Raw genomic sequence first — 27,474 nt, forward strand, 5'->3', positions numbered from 1 at the left:
GCCTCAGCAACTTAGCAAGATCCTGTCTCAAGATAAAAAATAAGAGGGGCTGGGGACGTGGCTTGGTGACAAAGCACCCCTGGGTTCAGTCCTCAGTAGCAAAAACACCACAAAATCCCTCTTCTCATTCATTCAACACCCTCTTAACAGCTGCCACGAGCCGAGTACCACGTCACCCACCCAGGATGGAAAACCTAGTGAGAGGCGTCCCCTCTGCCCACTGACACCCCAGGCTGCAGACGACCCCCACGGCTGCCAGCCTCACACAAGGACACACAGAAAATGACACATTTCAACTATTTTATTTGCTTCTGGGGTGTCAAGTTTGGAGTCTCCCAGAGCCCAGCAGACCCTTCTCTGCTCCAGGGGACCCCGGACACGGAACGGGGTCTCAGACAAGGCACTGGCAGGCACTCAGGTGGGGGAGAAGCCACACTGAGGACGGAGGGGCGGGGCCCTCCCCGGGGGACAGAAAACAGTCACTTTCAGCCAGAACAACTATTTCCTAGAAATTGAGAACAAAATGAAAACCTGAGATTTGGGTGGGCCCCAGAACAAGCCAGGCAGAAAGGGGGCCCCTTCCTAAGGCCCAGGTGTGGCCTCTCCCCAGGGGCCAGGACAGGACGGGGACGCCACAGGCCGTGAGGAACCGAGAGCCGGGGGACTTCAAGACAAAACCCTGGCGCGGGCCAACCTGGGTCCAGGTGGAGGGGGCCATGGCCACTGCCAGCACCAGGACCTGTCCCCTTCTCTGTGCCCCGCGAGCACGGGAGCAGGGCAGGCACTTCTGTGTGTCGCTGGGCAACAGGAGAAAGGTCAGGGGAGGGGGGGAGGGGGAGAGGACAGGAGGGGGCTGGGCTGCGCCTCCAAGGTCCTCAGATGGCCCAGACAGTGTGTGACAACCAGCCCAGACACAGGCCACCGGGATGGGGACGTCTGGGCGAGGGCATTCAGCACCCCCCAGGCCTGAGCCCTGCAGACAGGGACATCGACCAGGCCTGCCCCCAGGAGCCTCGTGCCGAGGGTCTTGGGGGGTCCCCAACTTCCCCACGGCAAACACGCTCCCCCCCCCAAGCCCCCGCAGGCGGCAGTGAGGATTTGCACCTGGAGAAGGAGACAAAGCCCTTTCACTGTCCCTGGCCACTGGTGGCGCCCGAGTCTGTCTGTGAGGCCATTGGTGCCCAAGGCCGCCTCCGGAGGCTGCCCCGAAGTCTGGGGCAGAGGCTGAGGCCACAGAGAAGAAAGGAGCTTTGTCCCGACTTCTGGGTGCAGACGCTGTGAGGGGGCGGGGAGGTCAAAGGTCAACAGTCTAGACAGGCTGCCAGGAGAGGGGGTGTGGGGCTGGATCTCCTGCAGCCCCTCCAGCCCTGGCCCCCAGGGTGGGGCGCAGGCGCCAGAGCCACACACCAGGTGGCCCTGCTCCTAGGACAAACAGCCCCCCTGCCTCGGAGCAGACCCTGGCTGTTCTAGACGTTTCCACGCCAGCAAAGAATAGAGCAGGGGATTTCCCTTCGCTGAAACTATTGCAATGTGACATTTTCCCTTTCTTTTCTTTTTTTTGGTCCTGGAGATTGAACCCGGTGGCCTTAACCACTGAGCCACATCCCCAGCCCTTTTTGAGACAGGGTCTTGCCAAGTTGCTAAGGGCCTCACTAAGCTGCTGAGGCCAGCCTTGAACTTGTGATCCTCCTGCCTCAGCTTCCTGAGTTACTGGAATCACAAGCACGTGCCTCCCCGTGCCTGGCACAACATGACATTTTCTTTAAAAATCTGGCACTGACTGGGAATTCATGACTCAGCCCTCCTTCCCCTGGCCAGCCCTGCATGAGTGGCCTCGGGGACCTTGTGTGCTCCAGTCCTTGACCCGGCAGGTCGCCAGGTGTCACCAGGTGACCCCAAGCTCAGTCCACCAGTCAGACTTCCCCTTGCCCTTCTCCCCTCCCACCCCCCAGTCTCACTTCCTTCTCGGGCTACAGCCCTGCACACGCCACCCACCTCTGCCCCAGGCCCCCAGGGCTGCAGGAGACACAGAGGTCACAGGCTGTGGCATCTGTGAAAAAGGAGCCATCATCAGGTCCATGCCTGCTCACGTCCCCTCCTCAGCACCCCAGGGGCTCCCCGGCTGCTTCCCACAGACCTGCCCAGCGTCACCTCCCTCCTCCCCCAGCTGCCCGCCACGTCCCCAGCCTGACTCTCCACCATGAACACCGTCGTCGCCTTCCCCACCTCACACCGACCGTCTGCCAGCTCCCTGGGTCTGAAGATGAGGGGGGACAGGGAGACTCGGTCCTCCCTTCTCACACAGGGACATTTTTAGGCCAAGACCCACCAACACAGACAGACAGACAGACAGACAGACCATGGAGCGAGCGATGAGTTCCACCCAACAGAAACGTCACAAAACGTCAACCCCTGAGGAAATAAAAGCTGGCAGGACGTGAGTGACGGGTTTAATGGCATCTGATGACGTGAGAGCCGCCCTGCGCTGTGCATGGCAGGGGCAGCTCCTGAGGAAGGCAGGAGAGCGACGTGCGGGACGTCACACCTCTGAGGGGCGGAGCCACACAGGACCAGGAACACAGGGAGGGACGGGGACCAGACATGGAAACCTCTGGGCAGGTGCCCAGAGAGCCCAGGACGGCCCCTCCCGCCCCGTCACGCTGGGGCCTCTGGGGGACAGAGATGGCCCCACGGACGGAGCCTGGGGTCGGTCTGAATGAGATCCCGGGGGATCCCGGGGCCCCACGTCCCGAGAGCCCCATGTTCTTCTGCCACAGAAGCCGGCCGAGCACGTGGCTCTCCAGAGACCCCGTGCTCAGGCTGGGGTCTTGGGGGACAGTGCCCAACAGAGCAAGGGCTGGCATGGAGGTGGCAGGGTCCCAATCACCTTAACCTGCCAGCCACAGTCCAGCCCGCTGCCCAGAGCAGAGCCGGGTCACACAACCATGCTGCTGGCCTCCCAGGGAGAGCCAGGGCTCAGGACACTGTGGCCAAGACCACGCCAGGTCCCAGAGGACCACCGCCAGGTCCCAGATGGCCACACGACCATGCGGCAGGTCCGCGAGGCCCCACCGACCTGGGAACGGGAGGGAAGGGGAAGGAAGTCAGAAGGCCCACCCAGCCACCTGGGGCTGGAGAACACCCGGCGGGACACAAGCAGGACTCATCCAGGGACAGGGTCCAGCGCGCGCCCTCCCAGAGCAACAGGGAAACCTCGTCCCCAGAGAAAAGCCGATGGTTCCCCAGACGCCGTCCTCCTCCCTTGGTGGCACTGCTACAGGAGGACGCTCTCTCCTGACAGGCCTCAGGGTCGGGCTGAGCGTAGCCACCTGCTGAGGGAGGCCACCAAGTTCAGAGTGGGCAGGGAGCGAGGTAGAGCAACTCCTGAGTCCTGGGGACATCCCAGAGACCACTCACATGAAGCCCACCGGGGCCCGCCAGCCCCTGCAGGGACACGCGGGGACACTCCAGGACGCCAGCTCCAGGCCCCAAGCCCAGATGCCCAGCGAGGCGGTGGCTACTTTAGGTGTCAAAGGATCCCCAGCGGCTCAGAGCAGCTGTCCCACGGGCACACGGCTCTGGTGTCAAGGGACCAGGCCCCTGTGGCTGCACTGTGGCCTGGCCACTGTTGTCCCAACACAAAGACAAGAGTTAAGTCCAGTTTTGGAGGCCAGAGGCCAAAGAGGCCACACCCTGGGAAAAAGAAAAGGCCCATCTGTCCTCGGCTGAGCCAAGGGTTAGCAATCGCTCTCGGCTCCCAGCTCACACGACTGTCCTCAAAAAGAGAAAAGAAAACCAGCCACATCCCAGGGCAGTCTCATCTGGGGCCACCCAAGCTTTGGGGACAGTTTTCGGCTGAGACTCTTCATGAGACTTAAATTTGAGACAAACCAGCCAGGAGCCAGGGGCTCGCTCTCCTCCACCCACAGACGTGGAAGGCAGATGAGCAGGCGGCCCGGCCGGAGGTCACAGAGCACGGGCCACCTGACCAAGATTCTCTGGACGTCTGGGCCCACCGGTTGACCTCCTGGCTGTGGTGGCTGTGTCCCCCAGTGCACAGGGGAACGGGAGAAGTCCCAGCCTCTGCTTCAAGTCCACCGGAGCTTCTGCAGAGAGAGAGGAGCTGGGTGACCCAGGACGACGGCTTGTCTTCCTGGCCAGGCTCCTGAGGGAGGACGTCCCTCTTGGGGCCCAACGGGAGGAGTCTTGGGAGGCCTGCGGCTCTCAGTGTTTGTGGCAGTAGTTGACTTTCTCTTCTGACTGCTCCAGGAGGTCCAGCATCTCCTCGATGATGGCCCGCAGCGCCCTGCCCAGCTGGTCGGCGTTGTAGGGCTTGCCCAGCGGGGGCACGTGGACAAAGGCCGACCGGCCGTGGCTCTGGTACAGGGAGGTGTAGTAGGTGAAGTCACACAGGTACCTGACCCACAGGACACGGGAGGAAGGACAAACCAGGTCAGCCCGTCAACACGCAGGTGGCCGAGCATCCGACCTGCGGGAAGACGCCCTGGGCACACAGCGATCTGCCAAATGGGAGACCACTGCCCCCTCTCCAACGGGCAAGCACGGAAAACCCGGCTACTCCAAGTGCTGGGGTCCACGTGGAGAAGTGGGCAGGGTGGGACGGTGCTGGTGGGAACCACAGCTGCCTGTCCCCCAGGGAAGGCGAGTGGACAGGCTAGTGAAATTATAACCGTGTGGACTTTTCAACCTGGCATTTCCAGGTTCGAGAATCTCCTCTTGGGAAACATCTGCACGAGGGTTCAGGAGAGCAAAAACAAGGACCTTCACGGTTACGTAAAAAAGCAGAAAAACTGACGGCAATCTCCACGTCTGCTAACGGAGGGGGCTTGAGGGACTTTGGTTCTCCCGCCCAGTGGAATACTATGAAGTCGTCCACAAGGAAAGCAGCAGAGCGGGGTGGGGGTGGGGGTGACGGAGAACCCGCCGAGATGCATGTTGGCTGCCTCCAAATGGAAACTGGGGAAGGGGATTCCCAGGGAGATGCTTGTGATGTGCCCTACCCACGTGAAAACAAAGCAAAGCCAGATGAAGTCCTAGACCAGGTTACGGGGACCTGGTCCAAGCCCCATGGATAACACCGCCCAGGGATTCTCAAGACCCTCCACAGAGTGGGTAGTATTTGCACAAAACCTTCACACGTCCTCCCGGGGTCTTCAAGTCCTCTTTAGAAGACTTAGAATATCTGATACAAGGGAGTTACTATGGGGTCGTCGTTATCCTGTGCTGCTGGGGGAATGATGACCAGGAAAAGCACCGGTCAGCACACATGCACCCGTGCACAGACATGTGCAGCATCGACCCTCCAACACAGAGGCCGACAGTGGCAACTAGTTCTGTGCTTCGTGTGTGTTGAGTGCCCCATCCAAAAAGGCCAAAGCCGACAGACTGGGCTTGCCAGTACCAGCCTCAGCCAGCCAGGGAGACCCCCTCACACCCACCACAGGGCCCACAGCGCCCTACCTGCCGGCATCCTGTGAGATGGTCACTGTCACATCCAGACCCAGCGTGGTGACCCTCTTGCACACAGCATCCATGTCAATGATGGAGTCGATGCTCTCAGGCCCGTCCTCCACGCAGCACTGAGAGCCAGGACAGAAGCGGCAGTTGTCCAGTCCCTTGTAGCCCTTGTTGTGTCCACATTTCTCCAGTGTGACTGTGGTCGCCATGCCCGATACCCCCACATGCACCACCAGCTGCAGATAAATGGGTAGGGCTTAACATAGCCTGGCCGCGGGACTGGGGGTAACCCCGGGCCAAAGAGAACAGCAAACCCCCCCACCCCCGCTCTGCCTGGGGTACATGGCTCCTGACTTCTTGCTGCTGGAATAGACCCTGCAGTCACTCTCACAGAAAAGGTTACCAAGCAAAACATGCAAGGGAATGAACACTCAAGGGTACTTATGGCTGCTTTGTGAGCCCTTACAAACATTGCAAACAACCTAATTAGCCATTCCTGAGTGGAGGATAAATAAACAATGAAACATTATGCAGCTGTTAAAATGCCCAAGGCAGTTTTAAATAGAATAATCCTCAAGACCTGTTGCCAAGTGCAAAAGGCAAGGCATAGCTTCCAGGCATCTAGTCTGAAAGGTATCCAAGATGTAAGGAAGATGGTCACTTTCTCTTTATAACTAACTTTATTTTACACTTAAATTTGGGTTGTTTAGAAAAGTGAGATTCAAATCTGGGTGCCATCTTCCCCAAAACCCCCCAAACCCCAAAGAAAATGAAAGCAAGAAAAAGCCCAGAAACAAGTATGCCCAGTAGGAACAGAACAGCTCCACAAATGACCCAAAATTCCCCAGCCACGAGGCTAATAATGCCAGATGTAGCCCCAGAGACTCAGGAGGCTGAGGCTAGAGGATCGCAAGTTTGAGGCCAGCCTTAACAACTTAACAAGACTCTGTCTCTAATCAACTAAAACAGGACCAGGGATATAGCTCAGAGGTGCAGCAGGGTCTATCCTCGGTGCCACAAAAACTAAAATGTAGGCTGAAAAGAATAAAATAAAATAAAATGAATAATTCATAAAATAAAGTTTAGGCTGAAGAACCTGCTGTTTCTTCTGGTAGCTACCCATGGCCACAAGTGCCTTCTGGGCACGGGATATGTATGAATGTATGACTCAAGATTGAACTGTGTCCTTTGTGGAAAATGTAGTCCAAGTACGGAAAACCGGCACAAAAGACTGTAAAATATCTCATCAGTAACTTTTCCCCTAAAGGCTGGGGGTGTGGCTCAGGGACTCGGCACTTGCCTAGCACACAGGAGGTCCAGGGTCCAGTCCCAGCACCACAAAAAAATAAAAAATCAAAAAAGGCCGTGGGAAGGCCACCCATGCCACCTGGGATACAGAAGTGCACTCCAGGATGTTTACACAGTGACAAAATCACCTGACCCATCTCTCAAAATATATCCCCACATTAAGCAACACAGGAACATGTGACTGTAACTTGCTTTTATTTGTTAAACTGGATGAAGAAGATTACCTAAATGTAACAGGAGGGGAAAGCATCTATGGAACCCCTGGTCCACAAGCTTCCAGGACCCCCCTCTCCAAGACAAAGAAAATTCCACCTGAGACCAGTGAAGAGGCCTCCTTGGAAAGGGAGATGCCTGCCAGGTACAGTGGCGCTCATCTGCAATCCCAGAGACTCGGAGGCTGAGGCAGGAGGATTGCCAAGTTCAAGGCCAGCCTCCACAACTTCCCCTGACTCAAAAAATAAAAAAAGGGCTGAAAGCGTGGCTCAGTGGTACAGCAATGGCCTAGATTTTGGGGATGCCTGGGTTCCATGCCAGCACTGGCAATAAAAATAAATGAATAGATAAATAAATAAATAATCAAATTAAAAAGGAAGACCCTCTGGCCCGCTCTGGAGCCCCTAAAGGAGGCACGAGGGACGACAGGAGGCCTAGGACCCCACTTCCCACCAGCACCAGCCAGCTAGGCTCCGCCCACCATCCTGGCTGGGCCGCACAACCCGTGATGGGAGGCCAGGACTGCTGCCCCCTGGACTTCTTTCCCGCCCCAGGTGGTCTGGAGAGAGCCGAGGTCACCCTCAGCTGCGGGAGTGGACACGTGACCCAGGCTTGGCAAATCAGAGTAGGCCTCTCCTCCTCCAGCACAGTGATTGGCTCAAGGGCCAGCACGTGACCCCAGCTAGCCAATCAGGATCAACCGTGGACCTTGGGGAAATACTGGGGGGACGGTTCTCTTCCTGTCCAGGGGCTAAAATGCGAGGTCACCCAGCTACCGCCATCTGTACCCCCAGAGGCGCTTCCCAGCGCAGAGCAGAGCGCAGCTGAGGCCAGCAGGATGCGGACAGCGCTGCGGGACACGGATCAACCTCCCCTGAAGCACACACGCTTTTCTGTTCAAATCACGTCGAGAGGGGCTTGGGCACTCTGTCATTTATGGGTTTTTTTGGTGCTGGACATGGAAGCCTGGGGTCTTAACCCCCGAGCCACGGCCTCAGCCCTCTTAATTTTTTTATTTTAAAATAGGGTTTTGTAAGTTGCCGAGGCTGACCTTGAACTTGTGATCCTCCTGCCTCAGCCTCCGGGTGCGCCACCTGCCCGGCTTTCTATTTTGGGGGGTCCTGGGGGTGAACCAGGGCTGTGCACGCGGGCACCTGCCCTGCCACTGAGCTGCACGACCTGACCCCGCAGCTCCTAAAGGTCACTTGTAACCAAACCCAAATCCTCACTGAGGGACAGAACCAGGCTGTGAGGTCCCAAAGACAGCGCTCCTCCCTCGCAGAGACCAGAAAAGCAGGTCCCTTTTGAGGCGGGGGCTCTGGCACTGGCCAAGATGGAAGGAGGCGGGCCACACAGCGTCCCTGGGTGTGGTGGAGCCCCGGGAAGCCCCGCCCTCCTCACCTGGGGACTGTGCTTCTCCCACAGGGCGGGGATGAGCCTCTGCACCGTTTTGTACTCAACCGGAATCTCGTACACGTGCAGGTCCACGCTGTCACCAAGACCCAGCTTCTCCAGCTCCTGGAGGAGAACAGAGGGAGGCTCGTGATACCAGCAAGGAGAATGCGCTCCTGGGGACAGCCTTGTTTGTCCTCAGGACACAGGCAACTGCCCTGACCGCTCCCGTGGAACAGGCAGAGACATGTTTCGTGTCCCATGCTGCTCCTCCCCTCTCTCATCACATCTCCAAGGAAGGTGGCATGACTGTGGTTGGAGCCAGGCTCCTGGGTTTGAACCTCGCCTGTGTGACCTTAGGCAAGATGCTTAACCTCTCTGGGCCTCAGTTTCCAAATCTATAAAATGGGAGTAATAAAGTCCTTCCCTTGCAGGGGAGTTGTTAAGAATTAAATGGGCCAATTGACACAGTTCCAAGCAATGCCAGGCACATTTTAAGTGTTCAAATAATGTTAGTTGCCATTACTAATATGGTTTTGTTGTTGTTGTTGCTGTTTTGGTTCAGGGGATGGAACCCAGGGCTTCGCATATGCTAGGGAAATGCTCCACCCCTGAGCTACATCCCCCATCCCCAGTCCCCCTTTGTTGTTCTGGATAAAAATTATTTTTAGACTTGGTGCGTGGTAAGGAGCAAGTTCTCAAAATATACATTTGCAGATGGACTCCACTCTTTAGGGAGCTTCCAGTCATCTCAGGCTCGCGATGAAAAGGTCACAGGGATCACCAGGCACAGTGTGTATGCCTGTAATCCCAGGGCCTGGGGAGGCTGAGGCAGAAGGATCTGAAGTTCAAGGTTAGGCGCAGAAACTTAGACACTAAGTAACTTAGCAAGACTCTGCCTCAGAACAAAAAAAGAGTTTGAGGCCAGGCCTGGTGGTGCATGCCTGTAATCCCAGAGGCTGAGACAGGAGGATCACGAGTTCAAAGCCAGCCTTAGCAACTTAGCGAGGCGCTAAGCAACTCAGTGAGATCCTGTCTCTAGATAAAATACAAAATAGGCCTGGGGAGGTGGCTCAGTGGTTGAGTGCCCTTGAGTTTAATCCCTGGTACCCACTCTCCCAAGAGTTTGAGAATTGAGAGACGGAGCAGGTGTGGTGCCTGCAGCTGCAGCCTTGGGCCTCCCTGCCTCCACTGCTTTCTACACCATCAAACCCTGATTCCCGTGCCTGCTCCCACCACAGCTGCTTGCAGTGGGGTGACATCCTGATAGCCGCATGGGGCCTGCCTCACCTGCTGTGCACCAGCTTAGCCACACTGTGCACTGTAGTGTGGCTTGATCCCCGTGATACAGGGCTGGCTGGGATCCAGGACTGCCGCCGCCCAGCGTCATGACAGGGGACCATTAGCCCAGAGAAGATCTGTATTAGTCCATTTTCTATTACTATAACAAAATGCCTGAGGCTGGGTTACTTTATAAGAAAGGGGGTTTATTTAGCTCACTGTTGTGAAGCTTGAGGTCCTGGCTCAGGCTTTGGCTGAGCTCTGGTGAGGATCTCAGGGTAGAAGCAGGTGCGAGAGGGGGAGGTTACACGGCAAAGCAGGACACCAGACGGCAGTTAGGGGTCAGGCTCAAACCCGGGGGTGCTCTACCACCAAGCTCCATTCCCAGCCCTTATATGATTTGAGACCAGGGCTCACTAGTTGCCCAGGCTGGACTTGGACTGAGATCCTCCTGCCTCGGCCTCCCAAGTAGCAGGGATGACAGGCCTGAGCCACTGGCCTGGTTCGGCTCACCCTTCTCTAACAGCCTTCTCTGGAGGACCAGCCAGGGTCCCTGCAACTGCCTGGGCTCCTTGTGCAGGGAGCGAGCCGGGCGGTCCACCCTCCCCACTGGGCCCCTCCTCTTACCGTCCCACCAACTCTCTCTCTCTTTTTTTTGGTACTGGGGTGGAAGCCAGGGCCTTGTGCCTGCTAAACCCCCGCCCCTGCCCTCCACAGGCCACACCCAGGACCAAGCCTCCAACCCGTGAACCTGGGGACACACTGCAACCATGTCCCAACCTCAGCAAGATCCAAGTCCCAAAGAGGAAACGCGGGTCCACCCTGTGTGCACAGCTCTCCCGCCAGCGGCGGGTCCAAGCTGGTGTCCAGCCTCCTGCGGTAGGACCCTTCTTGTCATCAGAAGTCACCAGCTGCACTGCCGCACACGGGGCGAGGCCGCCGGCCACACAGAGACCCTTGTCTGAGGTTTCTCAGATGCACCCAAGTTTTCTGTGGCAAAGGGATCTGGAGACCTAGACCCCACCATGGCCACCAACAACCCCAACCCCGTGCAGTCCCGGCCCTGCACCGGGGGATCCAGAATCGCTCGAGGATGGGGAGGCACTGAGCGCGGGCTGCGCACGCGGGGAGCCGGGGCCACCCCAGCACCCACCGCACAACATGGCGATGATGGTGATGAAGAAGCAGATTACATCACATTCCTTCCCAGCTCGAGCCTTGTCCCAAATTAAATTGCAACTCCCCCCGGTGGCCCTGGTGCCTGCAGGGGGCGCTCCTGTCATCTCCCCGTCCTGCTCTCCCTCTGCCCCCTGCCTCTGGCACCCCTGCAGCCACAAGGCCCTCCTGGCCAGGGCCCTGCCTCTCCCCACACCTGTGACACTGCTGCATGCCCCGCCCCAGCTTGCTGCCTCCGGGGAAGCCCTTCCTGAGTCTCAGGCCCCTTGCCACTCTCCCCGTCCCTTCCCATGGGAAGGCTCCCTCACACAGCAAGTGCTGAGGAACCTCGGGGCTCAAGTTTGGACTGATGGCAACAGGACTGTGTGGCCCTGGGCATGTCCCCAGACCTCCTGCAGGAGCCTTATCTGCCTCGACTGTAAGTAGGGGCTGGCTGCGACCTCGCTCTCCATTTCATCCTTTGCCACATTTAAAGTGAGCTTCTGACCATTCACGATCGTCAAATGGTAGAAACAACCCAAATGCCCGTCAACAGAGGGAGGATAAATGAAATGCAGCCTGTTAACCTGGTGGAACATTATGTAGCCACGAACAGGAATAGAGAGGGATGAACCTCCAAGACCATCCTGAGTAAAGAAGCCAGTCAGCACAGGAAACAGCACGTCCAGTTCCACTCATAAAAATGGGCAGAACAGACACATCCATAGACAGAAGGCAGAGCAGTGGCTGCCAAGGGCTGGGGGTGGGAGTAGCAAGTGATGGCTATTTGGGATGGGGTAATGGAATGTTCTGGAAAAGATAAGGTGATGGTTATGCTATTGGATGAATATGCCAAGTGCTGATGCATTGTATGCTACCTACTTGTTTTTTGCAGTACTGGGGATTGAGCCCAGGGTCACGTACATGCTAGGCTAGACACATGCTCTGATCCTAAGCTTCACCCCAACCGTCAAAATGACGACTAATTTTATGTTATGTGAATCTCACCTCAATTTAAGAAGAGGAAGAAGAAACAGTTCGTAACGGCAAGGTTGGCAGAGGGTAGCAATAAGGGGCATGGCCTCTATAGAGTAGATGATCAACTTGGTTCCTTCCTTCCCCCACTGATTGGCTGGGTGTTGCTGGACAAGTTGCTCGCCCTCTCTGTGCCTCAGTGCTCTCATTTGTAAATGTGGTTAACAGTAGTGCCCACTGCACAGAGAGAAAAAAATAACAGAAATGAAGGGCAAGTACCTAGATCCAAGCTAGCTCGGGGTTTTAACACACCAGTGGGCTCCCTTTAAGAAAACCTGGGGACTGGGGTGTGGCTCAGTGGTACAGCATGTGCTTGGCCTGCATGAGGCCCTGGGTTCCATCCCCAGCAAGTCAAGAAAAAAAAAAAAATGAAAGTCACTCTGGCTAAGGTACAGCAATCAGATGAACCCTCTTGTCTGGAATATCTAGGGAAAAAAAAAAACAGACAAAATATATAAATTTATATTCTTCTCGTCAGGCCTCCCGAGACAATATAGTGGAGCACCTGTTTACAGAGCACGCCGCTGGGTTAGGTATTCGCTATGGTTTGGATGATTGTCCTCCAGGGACCCACGTATTAAACCCTGGTGCTATGCTGTGGCACACACTTGTCATCCCAGCAGCTTGGGAGGCTGAGGCAGGAGGATTGTGAGTTCAAAGCCAGCCTCAGCAACTCAGCGAGGCCCGCAGCGACTCAGTGAGACCCTGTCTCTAAATAAAACACAAAAAAGGGCTGGGGAGGTGGCTCAGTGGTGAAGCGCCCCTGGGTTCAATCCCTGGTACCAAAGGGAAAAAACAGGGTGAGGCCATTGGAGCTGGCAGAACCTCTAAGAGGCGGGGCCTGGTGAGAGGTGTCTGGGTCCTGGAGGTGGGGCCGCCCCCTCTCTCTCCTTGGCCCTCTGGGCATGGTGAGGTAAGCAGCTGGCTTAAGCCCTGCTCTGCTCCTGCCCAAACGGCCTGTGTCACCAAGGCCCAAAGGCAGGGGGCTCATCAATCCTGGACTGAACCCTCCGAACTGGGAGCCAAAGTAAACCTTTTCCCTTTAGAAGCTGATGACCTCAGTATTTGCTCTAGCGACAGAAAGCTAACACGGTATCCGACATCTAGAGATGACCTCATCCACTCACAGAAAGGTCACAGCATTTCATAGAAGGCACCTGAGCACTCTGGGCTCTGGGATCCCAGGGGCCTTGGGATCAGCCCTCAGACACTAGGGGACAACTGCAGTTGTGTCTGTACAGCCAGAGAGAGAACCTCTTGCTGAAGGGGTGTGTGTGTGTGTGTGTGTGTGTGTGTGTGTGTGTAGGAGCCCAGGAACGAAGGCTGTTCTGGTCCTGCTAACAAACCCAAAAGGGTGAGGTCGTTTCCAAGTACCTCAGCTGTCTTCCAGACAGAAGCTCAGAGGTGGTCACAGGAAATCCAAGAGTACCCAGCATGTGGCAAGGAGAAGCTCACAGTGCCTGGCAGCAAATCAGAACTCACTAGGCACCAGGCGCGGTGGCGCACGCCTGTCATCCCAGCAGCTCTGGAGGCTGAGGCAGGAGGATCGTGAGTTCAAAGCCAGCCAAAGCCAGCCTCAGCAATGGCGAGGCACTAAGCAACTCAGTGAGACCCTGTCTCTAAATAAAATGCAAAATAGGGCTGGGGACATGGCTCAGTGGTCGAGTGACCCTGAGTTCCACCCCTGATTCCCCCCAAAAACCAAAAACTCCCATAAGGAGAAAAAATGATCAATAGAAACAGGCTGAGAATTAGACAGTTGCCAAATTTCTTAAGAGCCTGACAGATTGTATGGTCCCCTCATCCCCACCCCACCCTGGGCCCTATCACCACACTCCAGAGGTGATCCTTTAAGACCCCCCTTCTAACTCATGCACAACTATCCAATTAATCACAGTATGGAGACCCCTTATCTTTTTTTTTTTTTTAAGAGAGAGAGAGAGAGAGAGAGAGAGAGAGAGAGAGAGAATTTCAATATTTATTTTTCAGTTCTTGGCGGACACAACATCTTTGTTTGTATGTGGTGCTGAGGATTGAACCCAGGCCGCACGCATGCCAGGTGAGCAGGCTACCACTTGAGCCACACCCCAAGCCCTGCCCTCCTAATCTACAAGGATATGTTCCAAGGACCCCTGTGGATGCCAAAATCTCCGATAATACCCAATTCCATCTTAACTAAGCACTTAATTCCTTTTCCATCCCCCCCTCCAGTGCCAAGGATAGAACTCAGGGCCTGGCACATACTAGGCAGCCTCTACCACTGAGCCACACCCCCAGCCCTTTTTATTTTGAGACAGAATCTCACTCATTTGCCCAGGTTGGCCTCAAATTTGTAATCCTCCTCCCTCAGCCTCCCAAGTAGCTGGGATCACAGGCATGTGCCGCTGCTCTTGGCCTCCTTTCCTATTTTAACTAAATATATAGCACACACTGTGGCCATAACTTCTGCACCAGAACTGGCACGAGTTTCTTTTTCCTTCTCTACAATTTAAAGGGCAGAAAAGTCATTCTTTCCATAGATCAGAGCAAGCTCAAGATCTGATTTCTTCTTTACTTATGAGCGAACTCTCATCTTTCCACTTCAGGCAGCACTTACAGCTTCTGTATGTCATATCTGAATTCTCAGAATCACTACTCTTATGCTTTGGGAGCACTATTAAGTTAATAAGGATCACACAAGCACAATGGTACCAGGGCAGGCCATCTGGTGACTCAGATGGCTACGAAATGACCAATGGGTGGGTAGCATATACACCGTGGATACATTGGGCAAAAAGCTGATTCACATTCCAGGTAGGATCAAGTAAGGCAACAAAAGATTCATCAACCTACTCAGAACAGTACACTTATTTGTGCCCCCTTATTTGTGGGCATTGCTGACTTTATTTTCACATCAATTACAAACTTCAGTAATTATTTTCTCCACTCTGCAGTCTGTTTCAGAGATCCATCTGCATGTCTACACTGTCTGCTGCATGATATTCCACCTCAGAAACTGGCTCTTACGGATTCAACCATTTTCTTATGTTGGAACACTTAAGTGACTTCCACTTTTCCTCAACTGCACGCTATGCTGCAGTAAATGTACTTGTGCAAATTTCTCACACCCATGTGTGTGGCACAAATGCCAAGAAGCGGCATCACTGTCCTGTAAGATTAGTACATATTTGTTATCAAGAAATATTGTTGGAATCCCAGCTACTCAGGAGACTGAAGCAGAAGGATCACAGGTTTAAGGTTAGCCTAGGCCACATAGTGAGAACCTGCCTCAAAATTAAAAAAAAAACAAAAACAAAACTTAAGGTAGCTTAGTGGTAGAACACCCCTGGGTTCAATCCTCAACCCTGAAAGAATAAAAAGCAACTTGGGCTCTACTCTACTGAATGGGTTAATTCACTCATGTGACTAATGGATTAATGGGTCATTTACCAAGTGGGACTGCCCTAAGAGCTATGTGTGGTTGGATTCCCCCCTCTGTTACCTGTCTCTTGCCATGTGATGCCCTGCTGTGGCCTCAGAATTCTACCAGCAAGAAGACCACCCTTATTGATAAGACCTCTCAGCCTTGGAGGAGAACCATGAACCAAAATTAACCTCTTTTCTTTATAATGTATTCAGTCTGTGATATTGTGTTACAGCAACAGAAAATACATTAAGACAGAGACCCACTGATCTCTCTTCTCTCTCTTAAAAATAAATCAAATGTGCACCATGGTGGTGGATGTCTGTATTTCCAGCTCTTGGGAGGCTGAGGCAGTAGGTCTGCAAGTTCAAGGCCAACCTGGGAAACACAGGGAGACTCTGTCTCAAATAAAAAATAAAAAAGGGCTGGAGGGCCGGGGCGGGGGCTCAGTGGTAGAGCACTTACCTAGCATGTGTGAGGCACTGGGCTTGATCCCCAGCACCACATAAAAATAAGCAAATAAAATAAAGGTATTGTGTCTAACTGCAACTGAAAAAAAAAAAAAAAGGTGGGGGGCTGGAGAGGCAGCTCAGTGCTAGAAAGCTGGCCTGGAATGCAAAAGGCCCTGGGGCCCATCCTGGGCGGGGAGGGGGAGCAGTTTCTCTGTAGTAACCTGGAGGAATCTCCAGGTGTGAGCAGTGAGAGGGCGCCACCTTCTGGACAACGAAGGAACGGCCGCGGGCAGCGGCACGGGCTGTCCGTCTCTGCAGAAACTCACTTGGCACTTGGGCTCCTTCTCCTTGTCGCAGTTCTGGGGATTGAACCCAGGGAGCTCTACCGCTGAGACACATCCCCAGACCCCCCCCCCCCTTTTTTTTTAATCTTGAGACAGGGTCCCCCTGTGTTAGGTCTGGAACCTGCGATCCTCTCTTCAGCCTCCTGTGTAGCTGGGGTTGAGTTTGACGTTTGAACCAAGTCAGCCTTCCCAAGATCAGAAAGTAAACCCACCCACAGCCCCTCTCCTCCACACCTGATTCCTGCCCTTCCCCTCAAGGAGCTCAAGGTCATGCCTTGAGTCCCAGGCGACAGGTGCTGTTTTTAAAATCAGGACGGAAACCTGGATTGAAGAAAAGTAGCAAAACCGGACACGGTGGCCCATGCCTGTAATCCCAGGGGCCGGGAGGCTGAGGCAGGAAGATCTCGAGTTCAAAGCCAGCCTCAGCCACAGCAACAGCCTCACCCCTCCAAAAAAAGATATATAAAACCACCTAATTTTTAAATATTTGCCCTGTACATGATATATATACATTCTTTTAATGTATATTTAAAAATTATTTTATAGCACTTCCCTCTTGCCCTCTGGCCCCCCAAAATATTTTCAAGTTACTCCTTAGAAAACAAGTCATTTTTAATTTTTAAATATCTATATATATTTTTTTGCCCAGCCTGGCCTCCTGCCTCAGCCTCCCAAGACTCCAGGAGTGCCCCACAGTGTCATGGGATACTTTGTGGTCACAGAGGACAACAGGGGAACTTTTCAGGGAGAAATCCAGCAGATCCCACCTCAAGTCAGAGGATGAGATCAAAGGCACCAGTGACAAGACACAGTCACAGCTGGTGTCTCCTGATAGGACCCACCAAGGTGACACCCAGAAATGGAATTCTCACCCAGAAATGCAGCGCCTGAGGCTAATCGTGAGGAAACAGTGACAAACCTGCAGCAGAGACAGTTCACACAGTGACTGGGCGCTTCTCACCACACATGTCAACACCCGAGACAGCAGGGAAGAGGGAGAGAGTGTGCAGAACAGAGGGGCTGAGGGAGGAGAGACGTGATCTGGAAGGTTCTCCCTGTGGAAGGCACTCCTAGGACAGTTGGCAAGATCCGAAAACAGGCTGCAGAGTTCAGAGCTGCACTGACATTAAATAAGTCTGAGCCTGATCAGGACCCTTTTAGGGCATTCACTATGAATTGCTTAGGGGCACGGGGTGGCATGTCAGCAGTGACCCTTCTGTGACTCAGAGAAAAATTCTTTTTAAAGAGAAAGAGCAAATGTAATAAAAGATTAACGTTTGGGGAAGCCAGGACGGAGCTCTGCTCCCAGATGAGAGGCACAACTTCAGGTCCCTGTTAGGAAGAGTGACATGGTGACAAGTTTATAAATGTTTCTCTGATTTTCATCAGAGTGAAAAAACAGTTATAACCTGACTTGCAAAAAAGAAAAAGAAAAGGAACCAACACAAAGACTCTCCCTCCAGCTCCCTGAAGCGCCACCAGCCAGAGCCCGGGTCAATCATCTACCAGGTTTGTTCTTGCTGTCCCTAAATCCTGTCAACCATGACCCTGTCCTCCCCTGCCTCCATCCTTTCTGCTCTCCTGTGGCCCTGGTGGAACTTTCTGGCAATGCAAAGCATTGTTAGGAGACAGGAATGAACAGGATCCGTGTCCCAGGCCGAGGACTTTAAAAACCACTTTTACGAGTTCAGAGCTTCAGTTGGGGACCTGTCCCTTCGCCAAGCGTGCTGCCCATGGCCTGGCCACCTGCAAGCCCAGCCAGCCCGTGGCTCGATTTAGTGGCACCGCACTGACTGACAGGGTACAGGGGACTTGAAGGTAACCAACTCTACAAATCTTCCCGGAGCCACCAGGACATATGACCTGCTGAGGCCAGATGCCCAGCTCAGGAAGCCAGACCTTCCTACCCATCCTCTCGTGACCTCTCTTCCTTCCAAGGAGTGGGCACGACATGCCCCATGACTTCACCCCCTGAATATCATCGCCACTGGGAGATGTTTCCCAAGCACCTGGGGACTCACCCACATTAATTTTTCTTTTTCTTTTTTGGTGCCAGTGATTGAACCCAAGGGTCCTTAATCACTTAATCCCTGAGCCACATCCCGAACTCTTTTTATTTTTATTTTTTAAATTTTGAGACAGGGTCTTGCTAGGTTGCTTACTGCCTCACTATATTAGTGAGGCTGGCCTCGAACCTGCAATCCTCCTGCCTTAGCCTCCAGAGCTGCTGGGATTACAGACACACACCATGACCCCTGACTCGCTTTGATGATTTGAGGCAGAAAATGAGGTAGCCTGGCAAAGGAGCCATGGAGAGAGTCGTCTTCCTGGCCTAATATTTGCTCCTCATGTCTCTGGATCCCACCCATGGCCACCCCCAAGTAGGAGGGAAAGTCTCAACTAAGAAAATCACCATCAAGGGGCTGGGATTGTGGCTCAGTGGTAGAGTGCTTGCCTAGCATATGGGAGGCCCTGGGTTCGATCCTCAGCACCACATAAAAATAAATAAATGAAATAAAGATATCTTGTCCAGTTACAAACAAAAAATAAATTAAAAAAAAGAGAGAGAGAGAGAGAACCACCATCAAGCCCTGTGGTGATGCATGCCGGTCCTACCAGCAGTTTGGGAGGGTGAGGCAGGAGGATGGAAAGTTCAAGGCCAGCCTCAGCAACTTAGTCCCTGAGACCCTGTCTCAAAAAATAAAAAGGGCTGGGGTGGGGCTGGGGGTAGAGCGCTTGTCTAGCCTGTGAGAGGTCCCGGGTTCCATTCCCAGCACCAAGACCAAAAAAGAACCCAGGATAGTAAAAAAATGTCACATATGGTAACCCTGCTTAGGATGGCACTCCCTCTGGGGCAGGCTGGGGAGTGACAGGTGAGGGGCGCTCCGAGTGAGTGGCTCGTCCCTGTCCCCAGCATCTTCTTGTGCGCATTGTTCAAAAGGGGGAGAGCCCCGGGGTCTTCGCGTGGCTCCACGGGGAAGATCTGGATAAATTCTTTGCCTCTGGACGCATCCTCTTCCAACCCGGCAGGACAGGTCTCCTGGGGAGGCGGGGTGCAGCGCACCCGGAGTCCCGCAATCCTCGGAGTCCCGCAATCCTGGGCAGCGGCCCGGGCTTGGGCTGGGGCTGGGCTGGGGCGCCCCGACGCGCATTGTCCCCCGCCCCGTCTACCTGACAGGACCCCGCCGCACGCCGCGCCTGACCGATTCCCTTGACCCCAGGACAAAGACCCTCTTTGTTCGCTGGTAATATCCTTAGCAGGTCTGTCTAGACTCACTGTGGCAGTAATTGTCCCGGGATGTCACCACGTTCTGTGACCCGCTCAGGCAAGGAATGCTACAGACAGCCCCAGCCTAGCGCTCCCTGGCCCTCCACACCCACCTGAGCCTCCCCAGAGACAGGCAGCCGGTGTCCCAGCCCATCACCCCATGTCTACGGGAGCAGGGACACGTGAAGGGCACAGGCCCTCCTGCAGGAGGTGCTGGGGAGAGGGAGGGGTGTATCTCAGCCCCTGGGGAGGCTGAGGCAGGAGGATCACAAGTTTGGGGCCAGTCTGACAACTTGGACCCGTCTCAAAAAAAAAAGTAGCTCCGAGGCTGAGCGCTCCTGGGTCCCATCCCCCGCACTGGGGTCAGCCACCATCCTGGGGAAATATTAAACGGGGAGCTTCCCCCCAACTCCCACTTCCCAAAGAGGCTGGTGGAAACAGTTCACTCTCAGTGGGGTGCAGCCCCCCTCCCCCAAGAGCACGAAGAAGGAAGAGTCAGGAGAGAGAAAGGGTGCCTGTATGTGGGGGGGTGCTCCTTCCACTCAGGGCCTCTTGGGCTTCTGAAAATTCAGTGAGGCCACGAAGCAAGGGCAGCTGGCACCTTCAGGTGCAGGGGGACACACGTCCACTGTCGCCTGCCTGCAGCTGCTGTGGACACCAAGAACAGCCCAAGGCTTATCTTCTTGAAGGATGGAGCTGGCCATCCAAGCAAGGTGTCACCTTTTGTAACAGGCAAATCTGCCTTCATCCAGGGCAATGGAAAAGAACCCACGGCAGCTGCAAGCCACCCCGGGGACACGTCTCACAGATCCCGAGCAGCCACAGGTCACTAATGGTGCCAAGTTCTAAATCAGCAAAACCCACCAAGCAGCGAGCAAGTCAGCAGAGGGCTTAATACCTGGGCTGTGGGGCGCAGCCGGGAAGGGATACAAGGGGCTTCTTGGAGCAAACATGGAAGAACGACAGAATGTTCTAGATCTTGATCCAGACTCAGGGGTGCATATACATAAGACTTCACTGATCCTACAGACAAGTGCCTCCAGTCTGTATGTTTTTAAAGGGAAGCAACCAGATCTGAGAAGACCAGCATCCTTTAATCCGGGGAATGGAGGAGAACCTCCTTATTTCATAAACTTCAGGAACAAAGTGGCACATGAAAAGTTCAGGTCTGGAGAGACGAGGAACCGAGCAGAAAGGGTCTTTCCCCCAGGGCCACAGGATGAAAAGCTGCCAGCCTCCACCAGGAGCCCCGAAGCTCAGAGGGATTTCCAAAGATTGTTTAATTGATTTTTCTTCTATTTAGATGCAGATCGCAGTGTCTGGGGCCCAGGAATTCAGACACTCGGCTTTGTGTCCACTCAGCCCCGTGAAGGCTCCTGTCTGAAACTTGTACAAAGCCAGACACACAAGTCTTCAGAAACACGCTGTTTCTTTTTGTCTGGGGCTCCGGGGAGCGGGTGCGCAAGACGGGCCTCGGACACGCTCCCATCTGCAGGGTCCTGGGACCCCGGCCCTCCATCCTGCTTGCAGAGTGGGGTGGGAAAACAAGGGGGGAAGCAGCCAAGACTCTGAGGTCTTGAGTAGGGGGTGATAAAATAGTGGGGAGGAGGCAGCTGGGGATCAACACCCTGAGAGTTCCATTTGGATTTCTCTCCAAATCCAGGAGTCTGGGCTGAGAAGCATGGAACACTTTAAATCAGGCAGCTAATGGGCTGATTTATATAAGGGGGAAACATGTCTCCCTTTCTCTCTAGTCATTGTTCCCGAGCTGCCTCCAAACGCCCCATATGGCACAGAAATGAGGACAATTCTGCAGGCTGGCACCCTGCTCGGGACACCAGGGAAGACACCCCCCTCCCTGCCTCCACTAGGCAGATTTTTTTTCCATTCCCAATTACTGGAAGGTGACAGTAAGGGTCATTGTACCCTCTCCTACAGGTTTAAGACACCTCCCCCAACCATGTCCCCATCTGGTCTCCCAAACCTTGGAGACACCTGACCAAACACCAGGGCCTCCTCAGGTTGGCCATCTGGAGACCAACCAGAGTCCCCGTTTGTCTGAGTAAATGCAGACGATTTTTGATAAAAAGAGATGAAGGTTCCCTATATGGATGCTTCCTAGGTAAAGAGGGGCCCAGTCCCACTTATGCACCTGCGCTGTGGAAACAGGTAACCTTGACATCCGTGCCACGACCCCCCAGGACCCAGTATGTAGCTCCCAGCCAGAGCATAGGGGGACTTCTGAAGCTGTGCCACTCCTGTTTCCTCGTTGTGTGACCTCAGATAACTCCCTTGATCTCTTCCCCAGGCCTCAGTTTCTACATCCATAAAGTGGCCACAAGAATAACTGCAACTACTTTGCAGGGGGAATTGAGAGAATTCAAGAGAGCTGGGCAGAAAAAGGCACCTTCAACGAATGTAAGCGGCCGCGGGGACTCAGTGAGGTGTGTGTATCAGCCTTGAATATTTCGAAGGAGACTTTCTTCAGGGCCAAGTATTTCTGGAGGAGCCCAGCTCCAGGCCCGACTCCTCCCCTCGGGATCTGAGTTACCTGGACTGCAATCCAGCTGGCGTTCACAGTGTGTTCCCCAAAAGGGCCGAACCCTGAAAAATAGTAAGAGCAACGAGTTACCGTAGAGCCGTCCTTCCCAGCCTGTCCCAGGACTTCTTTTGAATCCCAGCTCAGCGTCCCCCTCCTCTGCCTGTGTGCTTTCAAACGAAGTCCAGGAGTCCTGTCTTCACGTCCCCCCGACTCTCATTTCTCACACCCAGCAAGAGGCCAGGAGCCTCCATTTGCCCCAGAAAAAAAGCTGGTCTCTTCCTTTCTCAATTTCTTTCACCATCCTCCACCCACCCTACAACTATTTTATCAGCCTTCAGTGTTCAAGTCTCCTGACTCTGGAGATACAGGGCCTTAGGCACTCCATGAATCACCGCTGTGTAAGGAATGACCCAAGTCATCTGCATGACAGTGACATTCAGCCTCTCAACTTTCCTTTAAGGCAAGGCTACTTCCTGGCCCCACTTTACAGGAGCAAGGACTGAGGCACAGGGGTCAATCCAGATGCTAAAGGTCACAGTGCAAGAAGATGGAAGAGCCGGGATTCCAACTCCCATCCGGGAAGGTTCACAGCCTGAGCTTCCCTCTGCTAACCACGGGGTCATACTGCTTAAAAACTAAGAATCTCTAAGAGCATGGGCCAGCTGGGTAAGGGTTCCTTACGATGTCAATGTCATGGGAGAGAGACAGTGCCCTGGGATAGCAGGTGGGAGCAGCAGTTCAGGAGGGGACCTCCTGACTCCCTCCTTCCACAGATTCTGAGTCCCAGCTCAGTCACTTACAAGTGGGGTGACCTCTGTGAGCCTCGGTTTCTCTTTACACAAAATGGGACACTGTGAAGATGTCCAGAACCCAGGAAAGGAAAATGCCCTGGGGCTAGGGATGCAGTTCAGCGACAGAACCAAGCACAGGGCCAGCCTGCATAATGAGAGCCTGAGTAATAGATAACAAGATTGAGGACAGCTGCAGGGGGCAGGGACTCTCCACACCTGTTAGGAAGGTGAATGGCTTCCTCCAATTTCCTGGGACTTACAGCAGGCCCACCTCTAACCTCCTAGGCTCACAAAACACTTGTTGGAACGTTTTCTTTTTCTTTTCTTTTTTTCTTTTTTGTGGTGCTGGGGCTCAAGCCCAGGGATCCGTGCCTGTGAGGCAAGCGCTCTAACTGATCTGTATCCCCAGCCCGGAGCGTTTCATTTACTCCCCCCCCCCCAACCTCTCTGGAGAGCAAGTCAAAATGCCCCTGCACACACGCACACTCCAGGGGCCTGGCGGATGTTGACGGGCCACTTGGCCCCGAGGTGGAGTCTCAGCGAAGAGGAACAGTTGGTTTCAAGAGAATCAGTGACAGCTGGGGCTTGGCGCACCGAAAACAATCCAGGCTGAAAAGGTTTTGGCTGAGACAGTCCCTGGGACGGCCAGGAGGGAGCCCGGCGCCCTCGGACCTTGAATCCCTACCAGCCCCTGCCCGAGGGGGGCAGCCCCCCGTTAACTCAGCACCGGGGAGCAGCGGCTGGGAGGTTCATTTGTCACGGGGGCACTTCCTGCCCGTAAGTCAGCCTTTGTCCCCTGGGGCCAGGGGGTGGGGACAAGCCCGATCTCGGGAAGGGTAGGAAGGCGGGGTCCAGTCCAGTTCGCTGGCTGGGCAAACAGAACAGCAGGTAGGTCCCTGGAGGGTCACTGTCCTCAGGGGTACGAAAGGACTCCAGAGGGGGCCTGCTCCACGCGGGGTACTTGCCCGGACCCTCCCCTAGCAAGTCCTGCCTGTCCTGACCCCCCGTCCCGGGGACCGCGGAGGCGCCCCCTCCTCCACTTTCCAGGTCGCCCGAACTGAGCTGGACTCCCTCGGGCGATGACATCTTCCCAACCTGGGACGACGTGCAGCACCTGCCCGGTCCGGCCCGCCACCCCGGAGCCGCCCACCAGCCCCGGCCGCTGCATACCAGTCACCACCACCGCCTTCCTGGGCTGTTCCATGGCGGGATCCAGCTGCGCCTCGGACCCGCTGCTGTTGGGACTGGCGAGTCCGTCGCCGCCCCAGCCGCCGCCGGGACTCCGCGCAGCCCCGCCCCCGGCCCCGCCCCCGGCCCCGCCCCCGGGCGCCCGCTCGGCGTGCGCGCCCCCGGCCACACCCCCAGCCTCTCCCCCAGCCACGCCCCAGTCGGGCTTTCGGGACGCAAGTTCCCAGTCCCGCCCCGGCCGGGCGCTCAGCGTGCGCGTCCCCGCAGGTCCCAGCTGTACCCCGCCGGCCGATCGGCGTGCGCGCCCCCGGGCGCCAGACGTCGCTTGCGCAGCCTGCACGCCTCCACCCTTGGCTGCGCCCCAGGGCGCCCGCCCAGCGCTCACCAGCCGGTCCCTACCTGCCAGCGGGCTAGTCCGCCCCGCGGGTTGTGGCAGCTGTCGGTCTAAGAGCCTGGCGCCGCGGACTCGCAGGTCGTTTGTACTGCAAGTATACATTAAGCGCCTACTGTAAGCCTACTGCCAAAAATTGGGAGCAGGAAGAACCAACCGGGGACGGTTCACCACCCGCTTATTCACAGCGTTTTGCACATGGGGAAACCAAGGCACAGCTCCAGACCATTTGCCCTGGGCCACTTCTCGAACTTGGAAGGGGTCACAGAAGCTGCATTCAGGCCAGGAAGTTGAGGGGAAGAGCGGAATTAAAGAGGAAAAGCACTGACTACATTGGGCTGTTGCTAAGGAAGCTAATGTGGCCTCAGAGCCCTCAGTCTCCCCCACGCTGTCTCCGAGCCCAGCTGCCTCCCAAGGCCTAACACTGTTCCCTCTGCCTGGAACAGCCCCCAGGTACCTGCAACCGGACTGTTCCTCCTCCTTCACACCTCATTTCCGATCTTCTCCCTCCCTAGGGCCCTCCCCACCTTGTCCCTGGTGGTTACCTCCTCTGAAGGTCACCTATCTCCCTGTCACCTCCTGCAAGGGTTCTTTCCCACCCAAGCTGAAATTACCCCACCCACACCGAGGGTCCTTCTCATTTCCTGGTTCCATCTCTTTGTTAGCGGTGAAGCTCAGAAGTCATCGCTTTCTCCTCTCTGCCTTTCTATTTAACTCCTCATTTCCATTGACAAAGGGATTAGACCTTCCAGAGCAGGAAGTATCTGTTAGAGCTGCGACCTGGTACCCACAGCATCCCCTAGCGCAGGGTAAGTGCCCTGCCGACGTGCAGATTTCCTCCAAAAACAGCCAGAAAAGTACAGCTTGAGTTTCTGGCCAAGTCCTCGGAGACAGGGCTGGACCTTGGACTTGGATCTCTGGCTTCTCATTCCAAAGGCCTTGACTCCGCCCCCATTCACCAGGACTCTGGGCGAGGACTGGCTCCCCCCTGCACCCTTCCAACATCCAGGGCAGAATTCTCTGGACTGCCCCGGGGCTTTATTTGCGAGCTCGGGCTTGAGATCACATGCTCCGAAGCTATTTTGGTGTTTGGCAGCTTCAGGTAGAATTCAGAAAATCTGAGAGCCAGCCTGGGCCGGTTGTGAGAGCTACAGCCAAGCCCATGGGAGCAGAGAGCTGACCAAAACACCGCCCAAGTTTGTTGCTTTTAAATATTATGTGGATTTTTAACCTTTATTTTATTTATGTATTTTTATGTGGTGCTGACGATGGAACCCAGTGCCTCACATGTGCTAGGCAAGCTCTCTGCCACTGAGCCACATCCCCAGCCCCCAAGTCACGTTTTGTAATTCAGATATTTATAGGCAGTCTTCCCTATCCACAGTTTCTACAGCCACAGATTCAACTAACCCCTTATGAAAACTATTTGGAAAAAAAACAGTATCCGGCACCTACGGACCCTTTTCCTTCTCATTCCCTAAACAATATGGTACAACTATTCACCTAGCATTCATATGGCATTAAGTATTACAAATCATCAAGAAATTATTTAAAATTTATGGGAGAGTATGTGTTTGGTGCAATCCCAGCTATTAGGAGACTGAAGCAGGAGAATCACAAGTTCAAGGTCAGCCTCAGTAACAGTGAGATCTGGTCTCAAAATAAATAAATAAATTAAAACAATGAATAAATAAAAGGGCTGGGGTGTAGTTCAGCGCTATAGTGCCCCTGGGTTCAACCCCCCAGTACTGCAAACAAAAAACTAATAAAATGAAATTTATGGGAGGGTGGGCATAGGTTCTGCACAAATATAATGCTCTTTTATATGAGGGACTTGAGCATCCAGATTTTGGTATCTGCAGAGGGTCCCGGAGCCTGTTCCCTGCATATATCAGGAATGACTGTAAGAAATGCCTGGTGCAGAGTCTCTTGCTAGGAATCAGGGACAGGCAGAGAGGGAGCCCACAGCAGTTTTCCATTTCCCCTGCTGCACTGACAGAAGGGTGACAGGAAGCAAAAACCATCAGAGTGATGGGGAGAAATGGAGTCACACACTACTGTCCCATGTGACCGCTGATAAAGAGGAACATTCAAGAACTGACCACGCACAGGCTCAGAGCTAAGCACTGACAAAATTTCTCTCTCTCTCTTTTTTTTTTTTTTTTTTTTTTGTACCAGGGATTAAACCCAGGCACTCTTTTTTTTTAATATTTATTTTTTAGCTGTAGATGGACACAACACAATGCCTTTATTTTTATGTGGTGCTGAGGATCGAACCCGGGTCCCGCCTGTGCTCGGGGAGTGCTCCACAGCTGAGCCACAATCCTAGCCCCTAAACCCGGGGACTCTTAACTACTGAGCCGCATCCATAGCCCTTTTTATTTTATTTTTATTCTTTTTTATTTAGAGACAGGGTCTTGCTGAGTTGCTTAGGACCTCACTAAGTTGCTGGGGCTGGCTCTGAACTCTCAATCCTCCTGCCTCGGCCTCCCTAGCCGCTGGGACTACAGGCCTGCACCATGGGCCTGGCTGGGAGGGACTATTTTTAACCCATTCTGCAAAGTGAGCCAACTGAAACCCAGAGTAGTGAAGTCCCAGGTCCCACACGGGTGGGGCTGGGATTTGCAGCAGAAGTGAACAGACACATCCTTAGGGGAAGAGAGTCCTCCCCAAAGTCCTTCCTTACTGGAGCTTCCAGGATGAAAGTTCAAGGGCAATCTGCAACAGACCGCCTGAGCAGGTAGAGGTGGAAGGCAGGGGGGGGGGCATTGGGGTGTGGCCCCTGGGTAGGATGCTTGCCCAACATGCAGGAGACCCCAGGTTCCATCTCCAACATCACAACAAACAACAAAACTCCCACCTCACTGAAAAGTCAAGTGCAATAAAGCAAGAAGCTGCTGCGGAACAGCTTGGCCGTTCCTTAGGAAGTTAAATACAGAGTTAATTTAGGACCAAGTAATTCCACTCCTAGATATAGAACCAGAGCAACCGAAGACACATGTTCACGACAGCACCATTTACAATGGCTAAAAGGTTGAGTGAAACAAATTCCTAGCAATGAGGAAGTAAACTGTGGCATAATTTATACTATAGAATATTACTCAGCCCTAAAAAAGAGAGTGTAATATGGACACATGCCACATTGTGGGTGAACCTTGAAAACACCCTGAGTGCCAGGTACAGGGACACACACTATAATCCCAGCAGCTCCAGAGGCTGAGGCAGGAGGATGG

The 27,474-nt window shown here is 54.3% G+C and overlaps 1 protein-coding gene across 8 annotated transcripts; it reads right to left on the minus strand.

The window, feature by feature from the left end:
- Positions 1-286: 286 nt before the first annotated feature.
- Positions 287-25,211, minus strand: Pgpep1 (pyroglutamyl-peptidase I). Of its 8 annotated transcripts, XM_058576501.1 has the most exons (7): positions 25,033-25,201; positions 24,440-24,512; positions 24,250-24,332; positions 21,881-21,933; positions 8,401-8,517; positions 5,482-5,714; positions 287-4,417 (listed from the first exon to the last, which is right to left on the minus strand). In XM_058576501.1, exons 6-7 carry the CDS (start codon positions 5,685-5,687, stop codon positions 4,225-4,227), a joined length of 399 nt encoding a protein of 132 aa, XP_058432484.1. In that variant the 5' UTR covers positions 5,688-5,714; positions 8,401-8,517; positions 21,881-21,933; positions 24,250-24,332; positions 24,440-24,512; positions 25,033-25,201; the 3' UTR covers positions 287-4,224. The 8 variants fall into 8 exon arrangements, with proteins under 8 accessions (XP_058432484.1, XP_046292789.1, XP_046292788.1 ...); XM_046436833.2 differs by lacking the exon at positions 8,401-8,517 and having other exon boundaries at positions 25,033-25,211; XM_046436832.2 differs by lacking the exon at positions 24,440-24,512 and having other exon boundaries at positions 24,987-25,201.
- Positions 25,212-27,474: the final 2,263 nt, after the last annotated feature.

Source organism: Marmota monax, unplaced genomic scaffold (assembly GCF_021218885.2).
Source record: "Marmota monax isolate L192 unplaced genomic scaffold, Marmota_monax_Labrador192_F-V1.1 WCK01_AAM20220418_F8-fsc00021, whole genome shotgun sequence".
NCBI classification, from domain to species: domain Eukaryota; kingdom Metazoa; phylum Chordata; class Mammalia; order Rodentia; family Sciuridae; genus Marmota; species Marmota monax.

What these genes read in the sequence shown, in the direction of transcription:
- Pgpep1 (XM_046436834.2), bottom strand. Translation starts at nt 24,895, where the DNA reads ATGGAACCAGGAAATGAGAAGGACCCTCG. An exon ending in GGAAATGAGAAGGACCCTCG is followed by an intron (nt 24,333 to 24,866) that starts GTGTGGGTGGGG and finishes GTATACTTGCAG; the next exon opens with TACAAACGACCTGCGAGTCC. An exon ending in CCAGCTGGATTGCAGTCCAG is followed by an intron (nt 8,518 to 21,880) that starts GTAACTCAGATC and finishes GTTCTCCTCCAG; the next exon opens with GAGCTGGAGAAGCTGGGTCT.